The sequence below is a fragment of the Pieris brassicae genome, chromosome 3 (genome assembly GCF_905147105.1).
Source record: "Pieris brassicae chromosome 3, ilPieBrab1.1, whole genome shotgun sequence".
Lineage (NCBI taxonomy): Eukaryota > Metazoa > Arthropoda > Insecta > Lepidoptera > Pieridae > Pieris > Pieris brassicae.
In genome coordinates, this window is record NC_059667.1 from 7533917 (window position 1) to 7553628 (window position 19712).

General features: G+C 33.6%; 2 protein-coding genes across 2 annotated transcripts in view; one reads left to right on the top strand and one right to left on the bottom strand.

Moving 5' to 3' along the window:
- The window catches only part of LOC123707358 (tissue inhibitor of metalloproteinase), a 44607-nt gene extending 40169 nt beyond the window's left edge, over positions 1-4438 (bottom strand). The window contains exon 1 of the mRNA XM_045657358.1: positions 4277-4438. The gene's annotated coding sequence lies outside the window, so the exon portion shown is untranslated. The remainder of the gene's footprint in view (positions 1-4276) is intronic.
- The window catches only part of LOC123707765 (synapsin), an 85314-nt gene that overhangs the window by 57201 nt on the left and 8401 nt on the right, over positions 1-19712 (top strand). Inside the window, exon 9 of the mRNA XM_045658104.1 lies at positions 18222-18314. Within this exon, the coding sequence (XP_045514060.1) occupies positions 18222-18314 (93 nt within the window). The remainder of the gene's footprint in view (positions 1-18221; positions 18315-19712) is intronic.

Sequence of the window (19712 nt, forward strand, 5' to 3'; positions counted from 1 at the left end):
TCATTTGTTTCTACGTAACATTGTGCCAAGTTGTAAGTTATTAATGCAATAATAAAACATGTTCTTTGTAAATCCTTTCTGATTTTAGTGTCCAAGTCAAACTTGCAAAAAATAACAGTCGACTAACAAAAAACTACGAATTTATTGGACTAATTTCCATAGTAAAGTTGGTTAGATAAGTAGTAAATATTATTTTACAAGTCATTAAACTAAACCATAAATTTAAGTTTGCGTGGGATGTCTTTCATAGACAACCTATGCCCTGAGGAATACTAAACATGTTTTCTTTAACGATTTGTTTACTTGTTGTAATTTAATTTGGTCATCGTCCAAGTTTAAATAGGATTGGCAGCAAGTTCGTTTTCATACAAAATTCATAATTTAAATTACTTGTCCCCGTTTTAATTATAATGCACTTTACATTCATGTTTCATTACGGTGTTTTATTTTTTTAATTGCCGAAACATCGGGATCGAACGATAAACCATAAACAAAATTCTTCATAAATCTAAGAATAATAACGGTTTGTCAGTTGATATATTATTAACCTTTTCGTAGAAAAATATGAAACAGTTCCGTTGTATGGGATTTTCGTATATGTAAACACCAGTTTCGGTTGTCATTTTTAGTTTTTCAGCATAATTGTTAGTATATTCCAACACATTTGATTGTTTGCCTTCATGCAATGTAATGCGATCTAGCGGCCAGCGTGGGACCGCTACAAAGTCGGTACCGCGATTATTTCTAAGTATAATGTTTCGAATCACATGATTCTAAACATTCCTGAAACAATGTAAACCATCGCTATCTTGATTGAAACAGTAAATATTTTATCTCACATAATGGTCTGTAAACTAAAAATATGTATCTTGTAATTAAGGCACTGTCCATTAATAAATAATTCATATTCTACTATCGTGATCGTAAAATGTAGAAAGGGCCCTAAACATGATCATAATGTCGTATGAGATTAAATAATCGTTGAGTATACATTCATTCAGTTACTCACGTTTATAGTCATGAACTCAATCGATAAATACCATAGCATAGCTTTGCATTAAGATAACAGGTGCAGGTTTATAAATTATTTTAAAAGTTTTTGAATACTCATTGTCTTATAATCATTAATCAAAGTAATATAGATTTTTTTTCTTCTTGTTTATGGTAATATAGAATTATGTATGAACAATTTGGGATGTCTTTATCTTTATGGTCTACAAGTGACAATGTGCTAATTGTCAATGTCACTCACGAAACGTCAATTAATCGCGCGGCGGGAAATAATGTTGTTTGTTTCTAGGTAACAACGAAATATGGATGTAAGTTACAAGATAATCGTTTAAATTAACTATTAAATACTATATAGGAATAAGAGCAGCAATGTATCGATTTACGAGCTCGTCGGTATTGAAAATTGCTCATGAACTTGGCCTATGAGCTAAGATTGGGTCAAATAGATACAACGGATGATTGGATGCCCGGCATTATATTCATTGAAGCAATTAATTCTATATTGAAACCTGTTAAGATTATTTTTATTAAAAGCTTTAGATTAAACTAAAGAAGTAGAATTCCAGTAAAGGATTGTTGATGTGATATAATTTGGGCTGCATTTTATAATGACTCAATATCATTTAACAGAAAAAAAATCTTTACCGGATTTTGTGGCTGATGTTTAAATGATATACATATAGCTATACTCTATATTATCTTGGCTATATACCTGATGTTCTATTTTTTCTCTACAGTAGTAGTCCGTTTTATGATTAATATCCAAGAGCTGGGTCCACAGTGAGCCAATCTACGGGATTATCCCTAAATTATTAACACTTTAATTTAAATGTTTGAACCGTATTTACTTACATCTCTAAAGTGAATTGTATTAAATATTTAACTTTAATATTACGTTAAGACTAATTTTAAATTCACGGTATTATTTATGGACAAATTTAAATTTATCTTACCCGTTTCGTATAGTTCAGAGTAAACTTTGATATTATATATATACATATAAAGATTTAAAAACTGTATTTATTTGAGTTAACATATATACACATGATAAAGCCAATGTATTTGCCTTTGACTTACAGACATACGCAGAATGAACATCTTTTAAAATTCCAGGACATGCCTTCAGCTTTTAATAATCATGTTAGGCAAACAAAGAATAAATACCATTACCATACAAGGCTTTATGGGTTATTATTGCAAGGAATGTATCAGGGTGGCGCCATATACGCGTTTTTAACATTTACTTAAATTGCAGCAAGTTGCCTAATTGACTTAACAATGCCTTGCCTGCCTGTTTCGGTTCCGTGCACTTGTTAATGGCATATTTTACTAGAAATGTCGACGTAAGCTGTTCTATATAAAAAGTTTCGGATCCCAGTATTACTTTCTCAGCGGACATCGAGGCAGAATACGAAATTCCACCCATATCACCTCGATTTCCGTCGTATTACAACTGAGCCTTTTTCTAAATCATTTTTTTGCAGCGCACCACCACTATAAGGTACCATCTGCCCCCTGAAGAATTTCTGAACCAATTCGTTTTATATCTAATTATTTTAAAAGAGTGTACCAATTCTTAAAAGGATGGCGAAGCACTAGCGAGCCGTCTGGCATTGAGAGTGTCCATGGTGGTATCACTTAACATCAGGTGAACCTTCTGCGTATTTGACCCTGTTCTATTAAAAAAAGTAACTATAATTACGTGTTTAAGCAAAGAAATGGCGTGGTAGCTAACACTGCCTTTAGTCCACCTATTATAAAAAGATCTTGGATGCCTACTACTGAAGTCGTCAATATAAAAGTCGTCTTCCAATTCTAGAAACGATGACCAAGGGTGCAATCGAGTGAGAAAATCTCTTTTAGTAGAAGAGAGACGTGTACATATAGGATGTTTTAATACATTTCTAATTAGAATACCAAAATGGGCAAAAAAAAACCGTTAGATTTTAGTCTCCATGTGTTTCAGTAACGGTTTTCTTAAACCTTCCGCACATGGAGACATATTGTTGCAAACAGAATGATCTAGATGTATCAAACGGTCAATAGCTCTTGAATCTTGGTCATTATGCAATAAAGGCGTTTGATTAATCAATAGAGAAGAGTGGGTCCTGACGACTCCTGCGACCCATTCGCACTAACAATATACATCCTCCAGTTTTGTTTCTAGTTTATTTGTCCCCTATATACTTATCTACAACTGTTACCTATTCATAAAGCGTTGAATATTTTGTGTTTTTTTTTTAAATTTAGCATAAACAATTATTCTGATAGATCTCTCTGAAAAATTGACAATCGCTACTTGAAAATGCGTTAAAATCTATCTTCTAAAACTTAGAGACATAAGTCAAAGCTAGATTGTATAAGAAAATATTGAAGCATTATTTATTTATGAGAAAACGCGAGTGCATTAATATAGTTTCATTTCATTCAATTGAATCTGGTATAGCCGTAGTTTGAATCAAAATTGCCTAGTTCATACAGCTGCATTATAGAAGTGATACTATTTATTATATATTTAGCCGCGGAGATATTTTTATTAGTTATTAGTTGGTGTAAACTTAAAAATCCTAAGAATCCCAAGTGAACATTTCACATGACATGATTTTTTTCATATAACAAACTATACATAGAAGTTACAAGTAACATTGTTGAAACAGTTAAATAACACATTAAACTATTGTGTCATTGAAGTTTCTAAATGTGACCTATATAGTTTTATGACTACGTTCATTGTAATACATAGGAACGAATTTATTTTTAGAATTTATTGCGTGAATTGATTATATTAAATAAAGTTTAGTCGCATAGAAGTTAAATCTTAGAATTAGGTACATGTGATTCAATGTTTGCTAAGCAATAAGGTTTGCTGATTACCTAATAATATGTATTATTCTATATTTATCGCTGTTGGAAATGTCTTAGCCCATACGTCTATTATTTACTGATATTCTAAATAGATTTTTTTCTTTAAATATCAGAATGCTTCATTACCCTAAATATGATACGCTATGTTTATTTCTAAGTACACATTTTAAAGTCCAGCGAAGCCGGGACCGTCCAGTTAATTACAACATTATGTTAAGTAATTTTTATTACGAAAAACAAAATATCCTTCAAATGGCTGTTAAGGTTATTTACTTATCAAAGCCAAGGTTTGATAATTAAATAACGTTAAATATTTATATAAAATGTTGAAAACGCAAGATTCAGTGCAGTAAATGTACCGGTCATTATGTACTAGGTATTAAAAAGGTAAACACCGCACCTGCGCACGTAGATGTTTAAGTTTCGCTTTCAGTCCTCAGATTTCATACACTGGAGATGCACTGCAACTGTCACTGTCAAAATTTAGTAAAAACAAAAACGTATCAACTCCCGCGCAACACCGGTTTTATAACACAACGGACATGCGTTCTATCTCGCGAGCAACCATTGACTGAACATTTAGTCAGACCGAACCAGTTATTATGCTTTTCGACACGTGGTATCAGGATGAAATGTTTATGGTGCAGTTTTTTTTTAAATAGGCGTCTGTAGCACTTGCTCTTAGGTGAAATTCTTTGGGTAAGACTCAGTCGTCTTATTTTAGTCCCTTGGACTGGACTGGTAGATGTGATCATCTTTGGTCATCAGCCTTTTGTACCAGACGTTTGTATATATGGTGCTTGGCTATATTGTATTCCAAGAGGTCCATCTCATAAGTCCATCGTGTCCATCTAATCTACTCGGGCTACAGAACACCACTTGGACTACCATAAAGACAAACATAGCAGCCGAATCAAATTATACGAGTGTTTGGAAGAAAACATATAGAAGACCTTCGAAAGCTGTGATTCAGATTTAGGAGCGCATGACATCAGCGATGCAACAAATCCTTAGGAATGTAGAAAGTGTGCACTCCGTGTGTTATCAGTGACGCAAGTTGCATTATCAATTTCAGGAGATTATTTCATAGAACATATTTGCGATAATGAGTCAAAATGTATCTAATCTTCGGTTTATCCCATTTATCTCTTTATATATTAGAAATGGGGGCAAACGGGCAGGAGGTTCACCTGATGTTAAGTGATATCGCCGCCGATGGACACTCAATGCCAGAGGGCTCGCGACTGCTTTGCCGGCCTATAAACAATTTTTTTAGCAAGGTCAATATCCAATGCTAGTTTTTGTATATAAAAGCTTAAACAACTGAATCTTACAAGAAAACTTATAAGGCCACACACTGTAATTGCCTAATTAAATTAATTAATTTCTATTTAATATAACAATGTTTCATTATTCATCTTGCAGAAATATATGCTCCATTTGGGGATACGGGAGTTAGTACATACAATAGTCTCTATGTACTATTCTTAAAATAATTATTGAGTAATAATTCAGTTGGTGTATTTAGGTGATTTGTAAAACATATGACTGGTTGAATAGTTATTTCAAAGAATCAAACAAATTTATTTTATTATAAATATTACTGTGTTGCTATGTTTAAATAAAATTCTCGTAATTATTATTAATGACATAATTGTGTAATAACATGTTTTGAACTAAGCATTTATGTAGGAATATTATGCGGTTTTCCTCAATAGTAACAAATCTAACTCGTATTTAATTCACATTCATCTGTAACTGAAATCGTGACGTTGCGTTTTCCGTTTGATTAATTATTTTATTCGAAATTCATTCAACTGAAACACTGATACAATGAAGGAGTATTAATAATAATAATATATAAGAACAGAGTATTAATATTAAATTGTGCAGAAATATTTTATAATAAAAATATGAAGGAAGCGGCCTGTCCCCGCTTCGCTTGAGTGGACAATAGTTTGGCAATAAATATATTCCTTATTATTAATGAAAGAAAGAAAGATAAAAGTTAATTATTTATAAAAAAGTGTGTATAGTTAAAAGAGAAAGTGCACCAGCAACCACTAGGATTGCCTGTGTCGTGGGCAGCTAGTCTCTTCCGTTTGACATTCTCATGATTTTAGGTACTTGACGTAATAAATGTAGACATACGTATTGAGCAAAGGACAGGTTGAGAAGATGTTACTAAAGATCGTTAGTGAATGAAAAAAGTTTTGAATTGATAGTGAAAATTTTTAAAAAAGTGTTTAGTATTAAAGGGTTTTATTAATCCCATGATTAAGTTAATTGCTACGAGATGATTGAATGCCAAGTAACAATTGAAGAGAGTGCTTGGGTCTGGCTATACTCTCGGGGCGAAACTCCGACGATTTAGAAAATATATCCGTTTATAAAAGTAAGAAATCTCTGAGGGAGCAAAATGTGTAGTCTTGGCTCGTACATTATGTCTTTATAATAGATGTGCGGATAGCGTTATTAATATCTGACACGCCTCGCACAAGGGTTTTGTGTCATATTGTTAATATCGTTCCCTATATACATTGTTAGTAAAGCTTGTATTTTCTCATAACCTTAAGTTAGTGGCGCTCAAACCCTTTAAGAGTATTTTACATTCCTGAGAAATGAGCAATTAAACATGAAGAAATAATTTCCACGTTTAATTAATATGCATTTAAAAGGCTTACATTTAACTAAAGTATTCTGAATCACACCGCAACTGTTTGAAATCGAAGTCTAATATAAAATTGCATTTGTAGTGTCATTTAAACAAACTTCTTATTCTACCAGAGCCTCTATAGTGAAGGTAATCCGTGAAAAGTGTTTTCTGCTTTGCCAAACCCGTTCAATCATTCCTTTTATTAAAGACAGGGGTCAGTTTCGCGTCTTCGACTAATAGAAGAGTTAATTTGACTCTAAATTTCTTACACTCGCCGAATAACCATACAGATGACTCCTTCACTGTCTTATTTGCCGTCCACTCCCTAATTCTTGATTTCAAATAGGTTATTTGGTCCATCACCTGGAGTAAGCGATAGCGGTCATAGAAAATACATCACCCAGGTACAATTCAAGTTCAAGACACTTAATACAACAATAGAGAGCTAAAATTGGTATTGCCAATAACTATAATATTATAAGCTTTCCGCAATTAAGCGTTAATAATTAAACTCGGCTTTAGTTTAGACCTAGTTGACCTGCCATTTCACGAGGGTGAAATGGATTTCTTAATGCTTTATATATTTAAATAGCATTAGCTTGCGTTTTGACGACGTCTTTTGTGAATCAACGTTCACGTTCGTCAACACGAACACAAAATGGCGTGTAGAATGTATAAAAAAAGTAATTCAGAAAAATAGTACTTTATGCCACAGGTTATATAAAACCGCTCGTATACTGGTAAATGCACGGTATTATTAACCCAAACTAATAATTAGGACATCAAAATAATATTTTAAAGTATCTTATTCCTCTCTTATATTCTGGAATACTGACTATACGAATGGGCGTAATCCGTAAATGTTAGTATTATTAGTCGTATCAATTAAAGAATTAAGAATTAAATCAATTGGCGACTTCAATAAAGTACGTAAATTACAGCCGTAAAATAATTTAAAATGCGGAAAAATTCCTGGCCGTAATTGATAGGTAGCTCAGAAATAGGTTTCAATTAGCTCGCTTGTTGCACACTTGTTGTCTTGCTGTTATCAATGTGGGTCGCTCTGATGCAATGTTTTGTTCCACATCCTTTCCTTATTCATTTCTTCCTATATATTTTAATGCCTTTATTTAGAAGAAATTCAGAACTTATTGGTACTATAAATAGTATTTTTGGTCCCGTCTGTCGGGAAAATGATCAAAAATAATCGCCGATATATTTTGAGTCTCATTCGTTTAAATATTATATATATTTAAATTTATTATTATATATAATACAGATATATAAATCGGGGCAATAAAGGGTCCTTTTAATCGTATTTAGATAAAACAAAACAATTACCACGTTCAAATTGATATTTTTATTAATAAATCAATGTTTTTTTGCATAATGACCTAACCGAATTAAGTATAGACTTCGTAATCCTCTGACAGGTTACTCTTGGTGACTTTGTATCTTTCATAATCAAAAGATTAATGCTAAACCAAAGATTTTATCAAAAAATTATATCGTCATAACAGGAACCACTGCTATAATGATTAGCAAAAGATTTTCCAAGTCATTACTTCGAAATCGTTATCAGTTAAGAGGATTCCGATAATGTTGATATAACTGCTGTTTTATAATACATACATCCTTTAACAATGACCGATATAAACGATACTTCGTCTAAATACACATCGATTTTCAAACAACACCTCACTTGTATTCAAAACATTATAATTATAATCACATGTGACTTCGTTTTATTTTCTATTTGTCCTTCAAGAAAAGAGCGTACCAATTCTTAAAAGGCCGGCAACGCACTCGCGAGCCCACTGCCATTGTGAATGTCATTGGGTGGTATCACTGTACATCTATGATGAGGCTAGGCCCGTTTGCCATCTATTCTATAAAAAAAAATATACAAACAGAACACAATAATAGGATCCTCTTAATGGAATATAACTACTAAGTTCACTAAGGACACTTAGTTGTTCATTATTTAAGTAAATTAGGCTAGACTTAAATAACTTATTAATCTTAAAATATGGTATATTTTAATGTCCAAAAATGTCTCAGTCACGAGACTATTAAGTAAAAAAACTGACGTCGAATTGGTTCGCAAATACTTCAGTAGTAACACATAGTGATACATAGTGGTCATATAATATATATATATATATATATATATATATAACTTAATTTACTATTGTTTTAATATAAATTATATAAGCATGATAAGAATTACTTGTTACTAATTTAAATAAATCTGTCTTAAGAAAACACTATAAAAAACTTAAAATTATTTACATAATTTTAAATTTTATTTTTTTTCCGACGTTTCGCATGCCTTTCAGCGTGCGTGGTCACGGTGACTGAAGACAAAAGGTGTTGAATGTCAAAAGTGTCACAGCTGCAGAGAAAGTTATGTTATCTGTATTTATTACCCCAAAGTTGATATCGACTAAAAAATACTCCTTAAAAACCCATAAAACTAGAATGTACGTTTAACGTCTTTCGTTATTTTCATAAACATGATTTCTTAGCTGATCAAGTATGGATAAGACGGACGCAAAGGTGTTAATTTGTAGATGAATATCTTACCTTGAGTACGGTCAATAGCTCGGAGTTCATATTCATATAAACAAAAATGCAAGTTAAATATATCCATTTCTCCACAGTGACCTCATCGGTCCCGTTTACTAATTATATAATATTTACATTAAAACTAAATCTAAAGAACACAAAAAACAAAGCTTTTTAAGGGTTTATGTATTAAAATCACGTTACGTTACAGATGAAAACAGGTATAAATTATTAGGGCGCTTTAACGCCGACATGTTGCTTCCAGGCAACCCTAGTACGGAAAAATAGTACTACGGAGGGTAAAGTGGAAAATGTGGTAAACTAAATTAACAAAAATAAAATTACAATTAACAATTAAAAATTAATAAATACTAATTATAAGATTCATGAATCACAATACAAAATGTAATTAATACAATAAAAATCACGATTAAAATACAATTGCTAATTATATATACGCCTCAGATTTATGTATCTGTTCCGTCATAATTTTACCTTTATCCTTGCCTTAGATCCTGACACACATTCATTTCTAGGTCTAAGCCATGAACGGTTTCGTCAAAATATATGTCGTGCAAGCGAGCGCGAATTCCGTACATTAAAAGAAAGTTGGTGCCAGCTGTAATTCGAACCTATGACATTAGACTAAAAGGTCTCAATCTCAAGCCACTAGGCCAACTTTGCTTGTAGTAAATGCTAATTTATAGTAGAATAGCCTTTTTTATCTCTAGAATTAGAGACAGAAAATGTTTCGGTTAATTGTAAATGTCTTCATTTAGGTCCACTTTTCCGATCAGAATCGCACACGTTTCTTCTTGCGTCTTTTGTTTTACATACAAACCCTGATGCTCTGATAGACTTTTACAAGTACGCAATTGCTATAATAATCCTTCATCCCTTCTTAAACGATGCGAAAAGCATGTAATGTACTATCATTAGTAATGGCAACGCCAATTCTCTTTGTCAATGATTTACACCTACAACCAATAAATAGTTCTTCAGCGTATTTGGAAAGCGAGGGCTGCTCCGAATTATCTCTAACACTGACCGCAAACAACATTGCTTTTTACAAATCGAAAAGCCAGAACCCAATATTGCTCATTGATATGCTTGATGGAGCGATGACGATTTACTGTGCATTTATTCTATACTTAACGCGCGTGGCGGAAAGATAACATCAAAGGCGGTCATTATATTGATAAATGACAATTGTCTTGTCCTTTGAGGACAATATATGTTCCATCGAGACTTGTGCAATATTATTTCTCGCTTAGGTAACGTCTGTAACGGTAGACAGCTTTCATAGAACCCAGAAGCGAGCCAGCCAGGTCAATATCAAAAATGACATATTGTACGCATTTTGCACATTACAAGAATAACACTCGTATTGGGTATGTGTTGGTATGTAATATGTAAGAAGCCGAGCTTGAATAAAGTTTACTGGTTATTGTGAACGTGGTCTTATAGTCATTAAGACGCATTGTCAGCTATTGTATCGATTTGAATTGAATGCATAGGCGCCGCAAAGTTATCAAACAGATCCATCGGTAGATAAGAATTCTAGTTATAGGGCAAATTATAACCGCTGTCATTACAAAGCCTTGGTGGTGACAGACGGCTAAAAGCAATATCTTATAAAGAGGTTTTATTTAATATATTAAATAAGGTGTAGCCTTGTTTGCCTAGCTCCACCGGGCACCTCTCATCCCTGAGGTCGTAGGTTGCGTCCCCGGATGTGCATCAATGGTCTCTCTTTCTATGCGCGGAAAAAAACATCGTGAGGAAACCGGCTTGCCTTAGACCCAAAAAGTCGAAGGTATCACGCACAGTTGGCTGATCTACTAGCTATATATAAGCAACCCAAAAAACGCATTTTCTTAGCCCAACGCTTTTTCTCCTGTCTGTATCTTTAACCTGTCCTATACAGAAAATCTTATTTAGCAAAAATAGTTTAAAGATTAATTTGTTTTATGTAGAATTCATAAAGGTAAATAAAGTTTATATGTTAAAAAGAACAGACTGGCTGCCCACAACAAGAAATCCTAGTGTGGGGCCAGTGCACCTTACCTAAATATCCTGTACATTGTGTATAATATAGTTTTTCTTTCCAGAAAGAAAATAAAGAATTCTTTATAGATTGATAATCATGAAACAGATACGAAAATCTGATTTATTTTATATTATGAAGCATGTGATTGAACGTTTAAGACCTGTTAGTATGACTGAAAGTGCTTACAACAAAAAAATCCTCACGCGTGCCGATGAAATATACAGTTTTAGCTTTTTAGTAAGTACAAAACTAAAGTACTATACAATATTCACACCATAGCGATGTAATGTAATGTAAAATTACTAAACAAATACAGTTTGTATTTGTTTGTAGATACAGGCATTATTACCTAAACATTGAACCAAAGCTGACTATGACTCAGTTTAGTTATGCTTGTTAAATTCAATGTTTTTTAGATTTTCGAAATCCCAGAAACTTACTAAAGTAACGTAACGTCCATGAAAGGTCTTAAACTGATAAATATGACTTCACCTCGCAAAAATGTCTTTTACTCATCATTTTATTCAGAAGTGCTTGCTGTAGATCGTTTTTGGTTAAATGTTAGTCATATAATAGGTCAAGTACATTAAGCATTGTCTCAGACCTCCATAATAATATAATATCTTCATAAATCTCTCATAATTGAATATTCGTACTGTTTATTTTTGATATTTACTCTATATATCAAACACATAATTGGTTCACTCAAGGAAGTTAACTAGGTACTTATATACTCGTATTCATGTAACCTATGACGTTCATACGTTTTGCTTTTTTTGGTAGTTTTACTACCAATACCTAGAGAGTTCATACGGGTAACAGACAAGAAACATACCGCAACTCTTTTAACGTACCAAGTTTTTGATTTACAAGGAAATTGTTACGAACTGCAATATTAAAAATACATTTATATAATATGCAGAATTTAGTATGTATCCTATTCTAAAAACAGTGTTTAGGCCGATCAAGCATTCTCTTAAGGTGATCAGGATCTTATAATCTCTTTCTCTCGATTGCTTTCTTTGAGTAATTTTCTTTCCACCGCAGTAGTAATGCCATAGATGACAGACAGTTCACCGCCGCATAAGACGGCTGACCATTTGGTATTTGGTTGGTTATAACTCACCAGAGATAGAAAATTACAAATTTATTTCTTATTGATACCCAGGCATCACTCGGGTTACAATGTAAAACGAGAGGCAGAAGGCACTTTCAGGACAATTGTAATTGGTCAAACAAAGACGGATCATCTCTCGAGCCAGTAATTGGATTCCTTAGTATGATGTTAGCCAATCACAAACAATTGAAAAGCCATTTGTCTTTTGCTTTACGTTCCTAACTGAGTTTCATAGACTGGGCTGTCTGTAAGAACTGCTTTTCGCAGTAAGAAAAAACCTAAGTTTATCTTCACCGTACAAGCGAGTTTTAAATGCATATACAGTTCATTGGTGGAGGTTTAAACCTGGGATCTCAGGGATCAGATTCGCACACTGAATCCACTACGCTGTTCTACTGAACTACTGACTGTCCACTTACTTGTCTTCTTTAACCTATTATATAGTATTGTTTGTGAAGTTTACTTCACTATTAACACTCTATTTATAAAGTTTTAAGTAATAGTAAGCGGGAGTAATTTCCCGGTCCCTCTACGGAACAACTTATAGAAATATCAAAACAAGATCAAGTAGGCTGTTTATAAATATCCTTAACGAATGGTAGGATGTTATTATTGGACACCGCACCATACATAGTAATATGATTTTGTTTGAATGATGCGTCATTTGGGAAGTATAACTTACGAATGACGCCCACATTGCCTTTACAAATTCAGCACAATAAATTACTAAGAACTAAAGACTTAATTGTTATATCGTTCTTTACAAATATATTTATATAAGATAATCTTTCGGTTTTATTATTTACTTATAAATACTCTATTTATGTACAATTGTTAGCTAAGGCTTTAATCGTACGATCGGCTACGCAGTAAGGCATTTTCTTTTCTTTGTGGAAACTCGCATGTCTGCGTGATGTGTTGCAACTTAGAAGGACTGTTTATTATAATTCTTGGCTTTAAACATCGCTCATGTTAAAATGAGGACAATCAGATATTTATGAAAATATGTTATAGAAAGCATATTAGAAGAAGTCGCATGGGTTAGCCAAGCATTCGCGAATATAAAATGTTAATATCTGCCTCCCAATAAACTATAAATGAAACAAGGTATAAACAGCCATGTTGCTAAACAATAATAATAATAATCCAGCGGCGCTACAACCGTAAATGGATCTTTCCCTCAGATTGCATTTGTTTCTTGATAATTTCTTGACTTCTGTGTGTGATCATCGATATTTGGCATTGAGATGTTTGTCTTTACCGAAATTGCGCACATAAGAAGAAAATTCAATTGCTGCACTGTCGTGATTGAAACGAATGCTCAGCTTAGGGATGAGGGTCCTACGTTTAATCCACTTGGCCAACACTGCTCACAATACATGCTATATTTCGAATTTAATCTAAAGCCAGTACGTATATGAACCAATTTTGAAGCAAACAACAAGCACAAGCAAGTTCGATTTATAGATATATCGAGCAATACTTGAGGAGTCATAAAAGTGTCCATAAATTTGAAAATTTATAGCTTTCGTGTTTATGAAAGAATTGTTTAAGTAACTGACGGATTTACCTGCAACACGTGAGATGTATGATCTAAACACGCATTTTGTAAAAACAAATTTAGTTCAGCTATAATCGCCATTACATAGGCGCCCACGAGTATACGTAATGGATTTGCAATAGTTATTTTCAAACGTGTAAAATCATTACACTACAATTTCGTACTTTTTTTACTTTTCCATAGCTTTTCACGCATTATTTTACTAGGTCCCGGATATGGTTATCCGATACTTTTGTATTGTATTGCGATAATGAAGTCGTAGAAGCGTTATATAATTAAGATTTACCCAGAAAAATAAGATATACAATTGGGCCTAAAGTATGGTCAAGCCTTCTACTACTACCAACAACAAATACACCAATTTCAATATTGCATATTTTTCATACAACGCAATTCCAAGTTTACGAAACCAGCGTTACGGATGTTCATTAGGTATTTCATTACGAATTGGACTTATAGAGTAAGATATCAGATCGTCAATTTCAGGCATTTCTTTTAAAATATTTTATACTGTTAAACCAAGGTTATGAAGTTTATACGATTCCGATATTTCACTAGTTTGATCGTCAAGTGGGTTATATTTAGAATTATATTGCATATTGAATTTGTGCCAATTTCTAAACTATGACAAATGCATACATTTTCGAGAAATTATTGTTATGACTTTACATCCGGTGATTTTATTGAGTGCAAAAGTTTTCAAACATTAACGCCTGCGTAATTAAGATTGAGGAGTAGGTAGCAACGATAATATGTAAAAATTAAAAGTTTACGTGATTGATATTAGTCAGATACGTGAGCAGTGTTGTATAAAGGAGGACGTAGGAAATACTTAGGTCGTTTGTCCATGAAGAAAGTAGGATATACAAGATAACTGTGTATATTGAAGATGAGTACTCAGTACTAGAGAAGAGACGTATGACAGGGATGGGTGGTGAATGTCATGAAAGTGAATGAAGAGCGAGAGGTATATCGGGACCGTACCAAGTGGAGATAGTGGTCTAGAGTCTAAGGTGTAGGCCTTCGGGGAAAAAGGCTTGATTGAATAATAGTTACGATTTTACCCTTTGCATGGAAGCTTATAACCTTCGAATAGCATTTGTGTAGTTAATATACCAAATGTATGAAAAATCGTTGTGGAGATGTCTGAATCTGATATACGAATACTTGAAGAAAATATATTATTCGTGCTAAGGGTCTGTAATGAAATAGAAGACGAAATAATGATGTTTTGTTTGATTGTTATGGGTCAACTTACATCGATGTGATCTCCAATCGCAGACAAATAAACGATCCGTCTTTCATTTGACCCATAACAAACATTTTCACAGTATAGGTCAAAACGAAAAAACAATAAATCTGGTGCAGACGCGTGCCTGCCCCATGCCATAGTATATATTAACATTATCTTATGCAAGAAAATCTTAAACAAATATTAGTTCCTTACATATGAAATTGGCGTTTTGTATGGGAGGAACATTTTTTGTTATCGTTTGTCGAATATTTTTAAATAAAATATATTTAATTAATCAAAGTATGAACCATTGTTTTCTATGCACTTTTTCCATCTGGAAAATTGCGATTTGGACTGCCCCATCAGAGTTAAATTTTTTCCCTTGCAAGAAGTTGTCCAAATTTCGAAAAAAATGGTAATCTGTTGGAGCAAGGTCCGGGGAGTACGGAGGATGTCTTAGACATTCCAATTGAAGCTCTTCTAATTTGGTAGCCGTCTGTTGTGCAGTGTGTGGTCTAGCGTTATCGTGAAGTAGCAGTGGCGTGGAGCGATTGACCAGCCTAGGTTTTTTAGCCGCTAGCTTTTCCATCATGGTTTGCAATTGCTGACAATAGACATCAGCCGTAATAGTCTGGCCAGATTTGAGAAAACTGCAATGAACAATATCAGTCCGGCACTAGTCCACTAAACGCTTACAAGTAACTTTTTTGGGGTTAATTTTCGCTTGGGGCAGGATTTGGCTGGGTGGATCCAACCATTGCACTGAGCGCTTCCGATTATCGTAAAGAATCCATTTTTCATCACAGGTAATGATTCGGTTTAAAATACCTTCATTATTGTGCCGGTTCAGTAATGTAACGCAGCAGTCGACGCGCGTTTGCCGGGTTGCTTCAGTCAATTCGTGAGGTACCCACCCTTCAAGCTTTTTAATCTTCCCATTTTGCTTCAAGTGAATTAAAACAGTTTGATCACTAACACCGCAGCCTGCAGCTAACTCGGATGTGGTTTGCGATGGATCCGCTTCCACAATAGCCTTCAATACTTCATTACCAACTTGGGTCTCAGGCCGTCCACGGGGCTTGTTCTGCAGGTCGAAATTTCCAGAACGAAAACGTTGAAACCAAAAACGAACTGTGTTTTCTTTTGCAACATGACCGCCATACACATCATGCCACGGCGGAACTCGTACTCGTAAATAATGCGATACTTTAAGTTTTCCATTTTGTAAAATGAGTGACGCAAACAGAAAAAAACAAATGAATGACGGTCATCGAAGCACAAATACATCAGTAAATAACTGTACAAATTTGAATTTGGAATTCCTTACCAAAGAGGAGAACATCGTGATTAAAGTGGCCAGTACGAAATACGCCAATTTCATATGTAAGGACCTAATATTTAATGTAATATATTGTTAAAGTAAGCGTTACGCCCAGACATATCCAAATCAAAAAATTAAATCTTTTTGTGAAGATTCCAGACATCTGGATCTTTGATCTCGAAATTAAATGACTTTAAGAGATATGACATCCAAATATTATAAATGATTGAATTTTTTTGAGTAGTTATGATACGCCTAAACATCTAAATCTATTATGATGAACTTTTGTATAGATAACGAATTCAGGAGCTGGATACGGTTTCATAAGTTAAATTCGAACTTAATGGTACAGTTAACTTATGTTTATTGGGTTTAAATACCATGTAGGCACAAGATAATTTAGATACCAATTTTTGGTAAGGCCTGCTTTTTGGCTGTCCTTCTTAGAAGAGTATCTTTCTCGCGAGAGTCAGTGTGAATCTAGCTCAACACGTCGTTGTCAAACATAAGGCAGGGCGTTTGGAATTAGAGAGTGAATTAATAGGATTTTCTATGTTCCATTAACACTTGATCTTATTCATGAAGTAGACTCCGAGGCCAGGCCCCAATGTAGCGCTAATAAGTAACTTTATAGTATATACTTACGGCTTGTATAAAACAATGTGAATAAATATAATACATTATGTGCATAAACAAAATACGTGAATCGTTTTGATTAATGGTTGATCGTATGATAATGCTAATGGTATAATCACAGTACCGGCATTATTAACAGTTCTACAGTTATTACTCATATTTCTATGTGGCCTTTGATGGTTTTCCAGTTCATTTAATAATTATAATGTCAAGCGCGCTTAAATGATAGACATGATTATTTTAATTTCAGCAGTAATTACCGCTCCATATAATGTTTTAAGTATTCTGTCTTCGTATTTTTTTTAAAATCTGGAGGACACGATTGTTCAGGAGATGCCTGTTTAACCGCCGCTTAAATGAACCCTACACTGTCTAGGGAAGATGGAGTAGAACTCCTTACCAGCATGGTGGCTATGATGTTTTTAAATTCAAACCAAATCGTGCAGTGCAGCACCTGGGGACGTTAACAACGAAGGGGTGAAACTCCAGCATGTTTTTATATGAGCGTTGTTTGTGTATAAAAAAATTGATAAAACCAGCAATGCGGTGAAAATTATTTATATTATCTAATAATTAAACAAATTTTCAAAGGCATTATCTCTGTAGTTTGCAGTAATTGATAAATTAATATTTTCGTATTCTAAATAATTAAAATTATTAGTCCTTTGCATTTTTAAAATCCATCCATCATATGTAGGTTTCATAGTTAAAAAAATATTTTATTGTTATAAATATCATTTACATTGGCTATTTTATATTTACTTTAGTATTAAAATAAAAATTAGAAGTGAGCAGTGTTGGCCTAGTGGCTTTAGCGTGCGTTTCTCATCCTTGCTGTCGAAGGTACGATGCCCGGCTTTGTGATTCGAACGGTGAAGGAAAACATCGTGAGAAGAGCCTTATACCGAAAAAGTCGACGGCGTGTGTCAGGAATAGGATCACCTACTTGCCTATTACATTAATAATGCACACAGCAATCTGAGGAACAGACCTAAAAAGGTTGTAGGGCCACTGATTAAATTAAAAATAAGTTATTATAAATTTTTAAAGTATTATACTAGTTAACTCACTTTTTAATTTGATGTCATATCAATAATGTCCCTTATTATGTTTTTGCTTTCATTTGACTTTGGCTGGTAATACATATCATTTCATGTAAGTATTGTTGATGTTTGAATTTTTATTTGTTAACATTGTTTTAGGTAACGGCACCAAAATTCCCAGTTGTGATCAAAATCGGGCACGCGCACAGCGGCGTCGCCAAGGTGAAAGTGGACTCTTTGGCCGACTTCCAGGTAAGCCCTAGTTCATGTATAACAGAAACAATAAAGAAAACTTCCGCAGCTTTTAATTGATAAAACCAACAATGATATTGCATTTACGTAGTACTAGTTGTATGAAACTAAAATAAAAAATAATATTAGCCGACATAATCCTTATGCATTTCGACTTATGTGCGCGACGCCGCTTCGAATTTACATTTTATGCCATTGCAGTTTATATACTGAAAACTATCAATCTGATTACAAAATCTGCTGCAAAATTGGGAATCGCAATCATTAAAATCGGTCCACGGAGCGAGGAGTTCTGCTGAAACATACACAAAAGAAACAAATCGAATTAGTAATTAGGCTCAGGAGGCTTAGGAGATATAAAATAAATTATCTATAAAACAGAAGCAAATAAGCCTCCCTAGGGAGATACAATAATATTCGTTATATAACTCTGAAAAGTTTCTACCTCAATTAACAAACTGTTTACGCTGTCAGACCAAAATTCGTTTAATCAAGCTAAACCACCTTTTTTAAAATCATATACGCTTTTTATAGACTTTTCACACTCTCCCTTATAATCCCAGCTAAACTTTTATTTCCTTCAAGCGCCACAAAGTAAAACCTTAAAAGTTTTACTTCATTCATTCAGTGAATGAATCAGTCTTCAGTCTCTAGTAAAATTTATTAAATTATAAATAGTTTATACGCTTTATAAAGTGTATAATTAAAGCCTAACTATGGTTAGCTTTGTACAATTCAAAATGTTATGGTTTATGTGAGCGTATAAATTAGTGATTTTATGGTGTAATAACGTTATGAAAATCGGCTATGTGTATAACCTAATTGTAAAGTTCGCGAATCTCAATGCTGAGTTTGTTGCACGGTTTTGCTTATTTGGGACTTGTCCGATCATACCAGCAGCAGGGTAAGGTTCAGTAACTAGAAATCAAGCGCTCTAAGACGTGAGACGAGAGCTAGGACTGACTAAGAGCTGAGACTGCCAAAAATGCATTAAATTGAGGCATATGGGGCTTTTAGTTCGCGGTACGTGTGCTTTCTGAACCCTAAGGGTAAGATTCAAAGCTAGGTCTGACTCTCTTATGTCAAAAACGTATTGGATTTGACATACGGAAGTCATTCTTAAGACTAGGTCTGGACTCTGAGACCGGGAACTATCAAAATATGTCAAAATCCATCATTACAATGAACTATTAAAAATAACTCGTATTTCCTAGGTTAGTTCATAAACACTGTTATTACTAAATTGTCGATTAATATCGGAGCATAACACGATATTTTAAATACACACAAGGTATGTTACAGTTATAAGCACTTAGCAATCAAAAATCACGAAGGCAACCATCACGAAGGTTTAATGGTTACACTCCATAAATATGAATTGCAAAATTGCTTAGGGCA